This window comes from Siphateles boraxobius, unplaced genomic scaffold (assembly GCF_051911475.1).
Source record: "Siphateles boraxobius isolate OS27281-9 unplaced genomic scaffold, OSU_SipBor_1 162, whole genome shotgun sequence".
NCBI classification, from domain to species: Eukaryota; Metazoa; Chordata; class Actinopteri; order Cypriniformes; family Leuciscidae; genus Siphateles; species Siphateles boraxobius.
The window spans coordinates 300,001-312,500 of record NW_027508769.1 but is presented as its reverse complement, the minus strand read 5'-3'; the positions used below and the strand labels follow the sequence as shown (position 1 = coordinate 312,500).

Sequence of the window (12,500 nt, the reverse complement as noted above, 5' to 3'; positions counted from 1 at the left end):
TGCTCGTGTAAAAATCTTTACATTGCTGTCCATTTGGCTTCAGAAATGATCAGTACTTTAAAAAAATGCATTACATAAATGGACATTCAGCTTTTGGTTTAAATGAACAATAAAAAAGAGAGGTCATTTTATCTTAACTTTATTGTTTTGTTTGTCAAAACTAAGTCAAAAGCTGTTATCTGTTCAATTTACATTCACAAATTCACATGACTTTATCAGTTACAATACGTGAATGTGCCATAATAACACTTCAAAACTCAACACAGAGGGTTTTTATCTTTACTTTTTACTATTTTGAATCAAATACTTGGCCTTAAAATAGAAAAGCAAGGAAATATTTATTTAAAGAAGTATAAATCGTAGCGCTACTCTACGGTCATGTTAAAACGAATCCATGTATTTGTGATTTTAACAGAATCAATCAACCAAAAAAAAGAAACATGAATACTTTTCAACAGCAATATTCTCACTTGACTAAGTAGCTGCACATTTATGATATTAAATCATGAGCACTACACATGAAGATGAACATATTGAGGGATCTGCTTGTAAATGCCATATTTGAGACGTCCAAGGAGTACAGAAATATCAACGACACAAGCTTGAGGAATGACGGCTGGCGCCATCGTCCCTTCTCGGTCTCTAAAGTCTCACTTGTTTTCTTGGAATAAAGGAACAAGATTGTTTAAGGCTCACAGGAATAGCACCACGCTGACTATACACAACACTTATGGAGTAAAAACACTTAATTTAAATCAACTTAAGAACATGTGTCCTTCTCTTCCTCAGAGTGAGAGTGCTTTTAAAGGGATAGTTCACCCAAAAATGAAATTTACCCCATGATTTACTCACACTGAAGTCATCCTAGGTGTGTATGACTTTCTTCTTTCAGACGAATATAATAGGAGTTATGTTAAAAAGTGTCCTGGCTCTTCAAAACTTTATAATGGGAGTGAATGGGTTTTTGGAAGTCCATCAAAGTGCATCTATTCATAAATGCACTTTTATCACTTATAGATGCACTTTTATGATGGACAGATGCACTTTTATGATGGATAGATGCACTTTTATGATGGACAGATGAACTTTTATAATGAATAAATGCACTTTTATGATGGACAGATGCACTTTTATGATGGATAGATGCACTTTTATGATGGATAGATGCACTTTTATGATGGACAGATGCACTTTTATGATGGATAGATGAACTTTTATAATGAATAAATGCACTTTTATGATGGATAGATGCACTTTTATGATGGATAGATGAACTTTTATGATGGACAGATGCACTTTTATGATGGATAGATGAACTTTTATAATGAATAGATGCACTTTTATGATGGACAGATGCACTTTTATGATGGATAGATGAACTTTTATAATGAATAGATGCACTTTTATGATGGACAGATGCACTTTTATGATGGACAGCTGCACTTTGGTGGACTTCCAAAAAACAAAAACACATTCACTCCCATTTTAAAGTTTGGATGAGCCAGGACATTTTTTAATATGACTCTGATTATATTCGTCTGAAAGAAGAATGTCATACACACCTAGGATGACTTCAGGGTGAGTAAATCATGGGCTAAATTTCATTTTTGGGTGAACTATCCCTTTAAATGTTTTTCGGGATTTTTTCCTCAAATGAAGTAACATATATATATATAAAAAAAATAAAAAGGTAGCGTGTTTGTTACAGTAAAAGGACCTGCGAGTCTGTTCGGACAGAAATGAGTGAGCGGTGGACATTAACGCTACAGATTTTAGTTGCGTTAAAACTTCCGGCCACCAGGGGGCCCCGGCCAGCGATGGCCCCTGCCTGGAGGCGGGTGGGGCAGAGGAGGGGCCGATCCGTTGTGGTAACTGCATGAAAGGATAAAATCACACATTTTGATTGGCCTGCTGTGCTCAAGAGGCGCCGAAACTCGTCATTTTTTGCAAATGCGTTATTTAAAAAACACAGAATTCAAGAAAAACAGGGTGTCATGCACTATAGGGGCTTTTGCACTGGAGGAACCTTTTCATAAGCTGTGTCCCAAATGACACACCATACACTTTAGGGCTGCAGCTATCGATTCTTTTTGTAATCGATTAATCGGATTTATTTTATTAACAGAATAGTTATATTAAACTTGTGTCTATTTCAGTTAAAGCTGTTATAAGTTATATACTATAAGTTATATAGTATGCAAGTTATAAAGCTATCTCCTATGTGAATTTTCCTTTAAGATGTTATAATATAACCACTCTAAGCATCTAAGCATATTTGTGTATTCTGGTAGTTTAACGCTGAAGAAGAGCTGTAACGTGACTTGTTGTTGAACACGCAGTAAAAGCTGACGCACTTTTTGTTCGGTGCGTTTTAACTGAAAAATGAGTACTCCGAATCTTTATTAAAAACCAACAGGCTGGGGACTTTCATTTTTTGTTGTTGTCTGTAACTATTTGGCAGAAGGGAAATACAAACAAGGTCTCGCAAAGACTGGAATACAATATTTGTTCCTCCATCACGTCGCGGTGTGTACACAGTGAATGCATGCTGAAATTATTGTTGTGTGGCTATATAAAAGTTTAAGCATATGTGCTGCATTGCTGCAATTGGTCTGACTGGCGTGTGTGTGTGTGTGTGTGTGTGTGTGTGTGTGTGTGTGTGTGTGTGTGTGTGTGTGTGTGTGTGTGTGTGTGTGTGTGTGTGTGTGAAGGGGTTCTTTTTTTAGGCTATACTCTCTTGCAATTGAACGTGATAGTTACGTTTACTACTTAAAAATGAAATCAAAGCTAAAAATCATATCTAGTCAAACCGCATCACGACATCGCTACAAATACAGTATGGGATTAAAATCAGCGAACATCAATAGGCTTAGACTACGTTACCTTGTTTCAGCGAGTTAAGTGTATTAAGTGTGTAATGATCCCACACTTTAGACAATTTCTGCCGTTTATTTACATATTTATTCTCCGCCATCGCGCCAACTAAATTCAAAATATATGCTTCCTGAACAGGTCCGTGTGAATAAACAGTCCGTGTGAAACAATCAAATCCCTGCGCCGCGCGTATAGTGCGCGTCATAGGAATTTAACGAGGCTTCGAGGCAGAGATTTTGCCTCGAGGAATTTTTGTAATCGAGTAACTCGAGGAATCGTTTCAGCCCTAATACACTTATACACTATCAGTGCGTCCCAAATCACGTACTTCTGCACTATTCTACGCCATTCTGTCATATAAATAGTGCGTTCACACTGAAAATACTAAAAAGAAAGAGTGCACTTTAAGTGCACGTATTTTGCACTTATTTAACCGAAAAAACGTGCAACGTTGGACAGTTCATGCACTCGACTAGCAAAGCTTTAATAACGTAGCGGAGGGGGAGGGGCACCAGACTCCGATGTTGAAAAACAAAATAAACGTTTAAAGTTCATACACTACACAGTTGAGTACATCGTAAACTAGTCAGTCGTTCTCAGCGCCGTCAAAATAAAAGTCCCAACAACAAGCAAGTCTTACGTTAGAGTTTGTACTAGCGGTGCGCACGCAACCAGGAAAACGTTCCTATGGGAAGCGCTAGTTCTCAGGGAACCATCCTGGAGGCTCGTTCCTAGAACTATCCGGTGCGAAAGCCCCTTGTGTAATTTTAGTTTTAGCCGTGGTTCTGCACTGTCACGCCCCGAAGAGACTCTTCTTCGCATGTGCGTTTGTGAAAGCGGATGAGAACGTTCTTACCCTCTGGGGTGGAAGAAACGGGGCGGGCCAGGCGGCATCATGCTCCGCCCCCTCGGATGTGGGGGCCGTCCTCTGAAGGCCGGGTGTCCCGGTGGGGGGGGAGGAGGAGGCGGGCCGTGCCTGAAACCATAAACACACACACTTTACACCAAGCGGAAACCTTTCAGTCTTTCTCTCTTGAAGTAGTATTTGAGTTTATTGCCATATCAGCATCACCGGCTATTACATGGCAGATACATACTAAACATTTAACTACATAATATTATAAGTATAACATAATTAAAAAACTTAGACAAACAAATAAATAAAATATAATAAATAAAGAATACAAATAAGTACACGTTATTACACGTAAGTACATGTACAACAACAACAAAAAGTAAAATTCTATAAAAGATTACTTAAATGTACTTGTGCTAAAAATGGCTAAATACAATCTGGATCCATAGATAAGTCCTGAAAAGTGTGTCCTGATAAAATTAAAATTTAAAGATTGATTTAAAAGGGTAGACACATTTTTTCCTAACCACAGAATTTTTCTTTCTCTTGAAACCAACACGGAAGTGACTTAAAGGTGACATTTTATGCCCCTTTTCACAAGATGTAATATAAATCTATGGTGTCCCCAGAATGTGTTCGTGAAATTTCAGCTCAAAATCCCCAGATCATTTATAATAGCTCTATTATAATTTGCTCATTTTTGGGTGTGAGCAAAAACACGCCGTTTGTGTGTGTCCCTTTAAATGTAAATGAGCTGCAGCTCCGCCTCCGTTCAGAAGAGGGCGGAGTCTTAACACCAGCTTGAGAAACTCCGGCAATAACAAAACACACCAATAATCTCACTCAGAAATAACCAGTAGCGAGTGCAACCTTACGGAGAGACTCAGGAAGAGTTTCACTTTTAGACGTTGGTGTTTTTAATATGCTTTAAGACAAATCATGTGTAAATTCATAAGTCGACAGCATTGCTGAGTATTTTCTCCTTAAAACTGCAGTGAACCAAAGACAGTCTCAAAAACACGCGTTAAAATCGCTGGTGTTTCTGACGTCACAAACTACCTTGTAAACAATCAGATCAATGTGTGATCGTCAACGAGTGGATCTCTGAGCTGAGGGAGTGAGTGGAGGCGGGGCTCATTTGCATATTCATAGAACCGTGTATACTAAATGAGGCAAGGGTGTCGAGTTACATTCAAGATATTTTAAGGCATTAAGAATTAATGACGCTGAAATATGTAATTTTGTTGATCAAAGATGAGTTAAGGGATAAAAATATATAGACTACAAGGGGACTTTAAAAATCAAGAAATCGATAAAAATCAAGAAATCGATAGTCAACCCAGCCCTAGATACTATTAAACAAAGGCACATCTGGGTGAACGCAGGACATATGAACCGTGTTCCTCCGCTGTTTGCCGGAGTGGTGTGGACACCTGTGCATGTGTGGTGGAGGTCCTCTCATGTGCATGTGTGGAGGCGGAGGCGGTGGCGGACCCAAGTTCATTCCCATTGGCCCGCCTCGACCTCGACGGCCACGCATGTCCGGATACGGCCACGTCCTTCCCATGCCTCTCCTGCAACACACAGCGAACAGCTGTTTTAATAAACGAGTTCATTTAAATGATTTAAAGGGATAGTTCACCCAAAAATGAACGTTAGCCCATGATTTACTCACCCTGAAGTCATGCTAGGTGTGTATGACATTCTTCATATAAATTAAGAAATATTCGCCGTAGTAAATCGATGCGTACGGCCGTCTGCCGAAAGCTAGTTATTTTAGTTAAGTTTTAAATACGGATATTTTTCTTACACAAACGCATCGCTTCACTTTAGAAAGCCTTCATTAACCCCCCATTTTATCATGGATGCACTTTTATCATAAATAGATGCACTTTTATAATGGACAGATGCACCTTTATCATAAATAGATGCACTTTTATGATGGATAGATGCAATTTTATGATGGACAGATGCACCTTTATCATAAATAGATGCACTTTGATCATGAATAGATGCACTTTTATGATGGACAGATGCACTTTTATGATGGACAGATGCACTTTTATGATGGACAGATGCACTTTTATGATGGACAGATGCACTTTTATGATGGACAGATGCACTTTTAAGGACTTCAAAACTTAAACGGCCATTCACTGCCTTTATAAAGCTTGGAAAAGCCACGGCATTTTTAAATATAACTCCGATTGTGTTCGTCTAAAAGAAGAATGTCATATACAGCTAGGATGGCTTGAATATGAGAAAATCATGGGCTAATTTTCATTTTTGGGTGAACTATCCCTTTAAGGAAAGACTCAAGAACAGTTCGGCAGGACCTCATGGGTCCAAATCCATTGGTAAACCCGTCGCGGCCTCTTCCTCTCATGTGACCCGGGGGTCTGAAGCCTTTCATCATCATCATCATCATCCCACGTCCACCACGAATCCCACGGCCCATCCGGCCACCTCTGCCACGAAACTTCATCCCACGACCCCTGAAAATAACCAGAACCAAACCTCAGACACATTATACCTTCATTTCAACGATTTCAAAGCAGCTTCACTGTAATAATCAGGAATCAACTTCATCAAATTCTCTAAAAAGTCATTATTAGGTTCAGTGTTGATTCAGTTCAGTTCAATAACTGCGCAAAGTTCATGGATTATGAAATGAGTTTTACAGAAGACAATGTCATTATTTAACTCCATAACAGTAGCTATGTTGTGAATTCAACTTGGAATATCGCATAAAACATTTGCGGATAAAGCAGCATGTGTTCAAGAGAACAAAATCACCACTTCCAGGGAAATTGGTACGGAATAGCAGTAATAAAACTGTAAGTTGCTGCAATCGGGCTGTTTTTCCCTCCATCATAAATGAGTGTGAGTCAGAGCGTCAGACGAACAGTGTTGTGCAAGTTACTCCCAAACTGTAATACATTATATATTACTTGTTACTGTTATTTAAAAGTAATTAATTACCTTACAATATTACTGTCTCAGAATTGTAATGCGTTACATTACTCCTGTATTACTTTTGAGTTACTTTCACCAAAATAACGATACAAGAGTAGAACTTAACATTCTAAAATGACTAGGCTGTAAGGATATGCCATATCATATGAAACCGAAATCGCGACACTCAGATCCACGAACCTGCAGAATCGCGACACACCCCTTCCAACTCCCAGCGTTATCAATACCGTCCAGATCCAAAATACCACATCTTTAAATTACTATTAGTATTATCTGAAGTTAACTTAACATTATAAAATACGTAGACCTACACCACAAAACTAGTTGAGGATAAATTATTTAAAATTTGGGAATTCCAGCGTTATGGACATTACATTTGCAGTCAAAACTTGAAATATAAATTCTCAGAAAATGCATTAATACCAAAATATTGAAACGTCTGTTTATCCATAGGCTCCTCCCTGAAAGGAGTCCAGACATTAGAAAAATATCAGTCTACACATGCGTTTTATATTTAATATTAGGGAAATAGACAGTCATGCGTGACAAAAAAAAATCTTTAACTTTTAGGAGGCAACGATTTTTGTTGTTGTTGTAATTCTGTGAATTAAACTGCGCAAATCGGATGAAGAAGGGTTGGCTCTCCACAAAACATAAAATATTCATTTTATTTTATTTTTCGTGTTCGCATTTATGAGGAAAAAACAATGTTACAGACGTGACAGTTCTCCGTTATGGACGCGACCGCTATGAAGCGGCACTAAAAGACTGCTTTAAAACTTTCACAGAGACCTTACACACACAAAGCTTTTCTTTAAAGTGAATTTCGTTTTGTATTAATTGTATCTTAATTTTAATCAATGTTTCGTCAACCAATTGCCTGGATTTAAGCGCGTGAACTGGAGCGCGTCTCATAAATGAACCGAAACTCAGCGTATTAAGGTAGCCTATTCACGGACTTGAAAAATATATCTATATTGAAATGTCTACTTGTAAACAGAACAATTCAAAACGAAAGAAAACAGACTGCTCTCTGCTTATGAAATGAAATGTGCATTTCTCTCTGGTGCATTCACTAGGCTACTGCGAAGATCGCGAGGCAGCATCGTCAACTTCATCTTGACTTTATTAATAAACAATTAAAATGTCTCCTTGCTATATTTGACATATTCATAATCATTGCTTTTGCCGGTTCTTTGTGACAGCTTTTAGGTGCTTTATCGGCAGCGCCGCCGCCCTTATGAACGCGTCACCACCGCATCAAAAACATGATTGCGTGATGAAAACATGAAAAATAGCACATAAACATAGCCTAACTGTTTAGAAAAAAAACACAGAACGAATAGCCTAATGCCCATACGTCCATCTCGCGAATGTATAGTCTTCTTCATGCCATCTTCACCATTAGCTACTTTTCCACTGGCCAGCGCGAGCACAGAGGCCGAAATTATACCTCACGACATTACTGTAAAAAATAAATCGCTATACAAATATATCAGACGCTGCCCTTTAGTCTTTATTTACAGACTTGGACACCACACGTGGCTATTGACTGACCACGAACAGGTAATTTAGCCTACTTGCATTTTTCATTCGTTAATGTCTCGCGGTCTTGCTGTTTTTTGTTGTTGTTTGTTTTACAATTAAAACTAAAAGTCTGTTGTAACGCAAGCCTTACTGAACATGTACCGAGTAAAATATTACTGAAAATTGATAAGTAATGCCTTACACTACTGCGTTACAGCAAAACGTAATATGTTACTGTAATGCATTACTTTTGTAACGCGTTACTCCCAACACTGCAGACGAAACACAATAAACGCTGTCATGTCCTCTTGCGTTCGGGAACACACTCGTGTGAGACGCTTCTGGAGTGAATTAAACCAAATCATTCTGATGAGAGACTTTGAATCCTTTCAGAAACACCAAACCAACATTAGAGATGCTGCGATGCCATTGGTCCTCTGTTTACTCCGGTTATCCAATCACAGCCTCCGCTGAGTTTTTTTTAAAAAGGATTTTATTCAGTAAATGTGTTTCCGTTGTAGTTTATCCACGTCGTCTTATCAGATATTAAAAAATATGACTCAATTGTCCATTTTAAATTCGTATCCAGCTTTTTTATATGCGACATCCCAAAATTTGCATAAAAATAGGCGGATGGAAAATAGGTAGATGAGAATAACCAATGACAGTAGAAGCTTTGGTCATGTGACCTACCTGAACTTGTTGTCAGACGAAGGTTCCTCTTGCGAGGGCGTTTCTGTGGCCTCCATCACTTCTGTCGTCTCCTCCACCTGCTCCGCTTCGGCATCCATCTGGAAAATATTGGTACTTTTTAAGTGTACGCTGAGAATTGATGCCTATCAGTCGTATATAATAGCATTTTCAGTAGCAGCAAACACTATAAACACACAACACCTGCCTTCACACCTTTCCTAAAACCTTCACCTTTGACCCAAATCCAGATTGGAAACGTTTAAGTGCCAATGTCACATGTTTGACGATTTTCCTTTTGGACACATGGACGCCACCCTGTTAAAGCCACACGACGAGCTTAACATGCCAGAACATCCGTCATCGCACGGCCTGCTGGGATATAAGCAGCTGATCTGGGCCACGGGGATTTCAGGGCACAAGCCGTGTATTAATAGTGTGAACGCACACGGCCAACTGTAAAATGAAGCATCTCTAAAAAAAAACGCAGAAGATTTTGCTAATGGAAACGATGCATGAGAGAAAACATCTCAAGATTTTGAGAAAGAACAGACCATTTTAACAGTTCATGGCTAGTGAAATTTCAGGAATTTGAGGCAGGGCATATCAAATATATTTATAAATAATTAATATTTTAATTAGGCTTTAATTTACACCCTGAATTGACACCTGATACTGGTAGGAGGGGTTTCTTAAAGCAGAGAGCATTCATTGGATAATAATTTGCACACACCGCTGAATGCACGATTATATCAATATATATGATCCATTTTTCTATTTCAATATTTCTATGTAAATTTGCACACACCCCTGAGTGCACGATATCATCAATATATACTCAATTTTTGTATTTTAATATTTCAACGTAGTATATGGAATTTAAAGGATATAATAAAATCATGTATTTGCTCGGTGTTTATGATGTTATTATACATGAATATGATGATTATGGTTACTCATAGTGTGTTTAGGCCCACAAAATAAAATAAATTTGATTTTACTATGATTAACAAGCTCTTAATTCGTTAATTTCACACATTCAGAGATTTAAAAAATATTCCGTCGCCATAATGCAGCTGAACGAAATGATCAGCCGAGGACACAAATAAACAATGAACTCTCACATATTACCAGCTAGCTAAATGCTAACAACTGAAGATATTTAATAGAATTAACGAAGGCGAATGTGGGATTTAACGGCTCGCTTCACCGACATTAAACACTCAAACGCTCTATTTCGAGCTCATGGCGCTTCTTCCGTGACTTACCTTATGAGATTGAGAGCTCTTCAAAACAAAGAGCCTTAAAAATATAAAGTGTTATGCACTGTACTGTAAAAAAATAGGCATCCGTCTATTAAATCGTGAAACCTCGCGCGTTATTCGGCTTTGAAATGGCGGCTCGCGCCGCACCGTCACATCGAGCGCTGATTCTCTTTGTCAGAGCGTCATTGTAACGCGAGGCCCCGCCCACACCGAACACAGGCGCGCTGTGATTGGCCAGTGCTCTTGTCGCAAGAACTACGTCATGATAATCGCTGTTGTGCGTAAACAGGTTTTATTGATAAACATTATTAATCCTTTTTATCTCTCCTTTTTGTAGTCTTTAAGAACTATTTGGCAAAATGTCTAAAAGCCCTGTCAGAAACTAAAAAGCTATGGACTTGATAATCTTATATTAAATGATATGGAGATTTTTGTTTTTTTGAAGGGTTATTATTTATTTATTACTTTAGAAACTGTGCAGATATTTTCTTGCTTTATTTATTTGTATATTAATTTATTTTTCTGTCTAAGCCCTTGTGATATTGAGTAAGTTGTCTGTAAATTGAATGCCATCTTATTTTAATATTTTTGGATTTCTGAATTTAAAAAAAATACATAAAAAAGTATTAAACATATTTGAACGTTGTAGTTTCAAATCCACTTTTATCTTGACATGAAATACAAAAAACAGTTTACATCAAACCGAACAAGATGTTTATTCAGCAATTTAAATTTAAAAGACACTCTTAATATTAGACATCGACATTCCACTCAAGCATCAGCAAGAAATATTTACATCAGTAAAACATGAGAGTGGATAAACAAACAAATAAACAGAAAAATAAAAATCTGTACAAAAGCAGCCTGAAATCAAAATCAGCTGTCAAAAATAAAGATTCTGTATCGGCATCCATGCCCAGCTAATAGATGTATGTTCTAAAAAAAACATTGTGGGAACAGTGATTTGCAATTTGTCTAAAACGTTTTCAATTGCATAGTTTAAAAACTTTACGATTACATTCTCATAACCCAGAAGACATTCTTAGAACATTCGTCGAGTACAATAACATAAAGAAGTTTTGCGTGCACTGCCCCTTTAAGAGAACGTTATTCAGGTAAAACAACATCATAAAGATTATTATTTAAATCATCTTAACAGTGAAAAGTGACCGTTGTGAGAACATTTCCTGATAGCTGGGCGATTCCACGAAGAACTTCGAAATCCATTAGAATATTTCCATTGCACAAAAGGTTCATCAAAAGAACGCGCGTTGCCACGGTTACGCGTCTGGCCCTAAATTAACTTCCGGTCAGTTTGTTTATCGGTCTGGCTAGTGGCTAGTAAAATGACCAATTTTTTTGTGTAGCTAGCTTCTTCAAAGCTAACTAATTTGAAGCTGTAGCTTGACAAACAAAAAGCTGCTCCACTGAGTTTCACGCCAATCATGTGTTTGACGTGACCAGTTTAAAAAACAAAACACAGAAGGAGACGCCTGTATTGTGGGAAAGTGTTGTAGTTGATGCTGGTCTATGGATGTTGGTCCCGTCAGCGCCGCGCATGCGCAGATTGCTGCTCGAGGATGCTGGAGAGTTCTTTAATGTACTGAATGGTGTATTTGAGGGTTTGTATCTTGGTTAACGGTTGTCCTCTCCTACTGTACACCGGTGGCAGGTAATCCCGGAGCTGATGAAGAGCCTCCGCCAGACTGCGCATGCGCAGCTTCTCCCGTTCGCTGGCCTTCATTCTCCTTTTCATGCTCATCTTCACTTTGGGCTTCAGTTGCGACTCGCATCCTCTGCTATTGCTGGAGCGCGCGTCCGGGGACGAGCTCGCGGACTCCGGCGAGGACGCGCTGCAAGAGTCGCCAAACGCCCGGTCCTCTTCTCTGCCCCAGTCCCACTGGGACAAAACTTTAGCCGTGTACACATCGACATCGATCCGCGCCATGTCCTCGTTCAGATTATCCATCCATCCTGTGTGACAAAACGTCTCTTTTATACCCGAGAACTTTACGAGCGCGAGGTTCAAAGAGAGACGCGCGCATGCGCAGAAGTCTGAGGGACGCGCGCGCTTCTTGACACCCGGGTGCGAATAAGGCGATGTTGGCGGATAATGTGTAAGTGAAAAGAAAATAATTAGATTCCCCTTTTGTGGGAAATGAGTCTTTAAGTCGACACGGCGATAATTAGCAGATTGATGCGATCAGACGAGCGCAAAAGCTCAGAGAATCACACGAACTTCACAGATGCTAGTTTCCTTGGGAAGAGACACTTTTACATACACATCTTGAAAAATAAAACCTCTCATCTTA

At 38.7% G+C, this 12,500-nt stretch overlaps 2 protein-coding genes across 2 annotated transcripts; both read right to left on the bottom strand.

Annotated features, from left to right (window-relative positions):
* Nucleotides 1-123: 123 nt before the first annotated feature.
* LOC143740011 (uncharacterized) lies at nt 124-10,399 on the bottom strand. The gene is made up of 6 exons (XM_077232029.1): nt 10,192-10,399; nt 8,927-9,024; nt 6,067-6,225; nt 5,164-5,304; nt 3,731-3,850; nt 124-1,872 (listed from the first exon to the last, which is right to left on the bottom strand). Exons 2-6 carry the CDS (start codon nt 9,022-9,024, stop codon nt 1,782-1,784), a joined length of 609 nt encoding a protein of 202 aa, XP_077088144.1. The 5' UTR covers nt 10,192-10,399; the 3' UTR covers nt 124-1,781.
* Nucleotides 10,400-11,704: 1,305 nt separating this feature from the next.
* msgn1 (mesogenin 1) lies at nt 11,705-12,213 on the bottom strand. The gene has a single exon (XM_077232018.1). It carries the CDS (start codon nt 12,155-12,157, stop codon nt 11,735-11,737), a length of 423 nt encoding a protein of 140 aa, XP_077088133.1. The 5' UTR covers nt 12,158-12,213; the 3' UTR covers nt 11,705-11,734.
* Nucleotides 12,214-12,500: the final 287 nt, after the last annotated feature.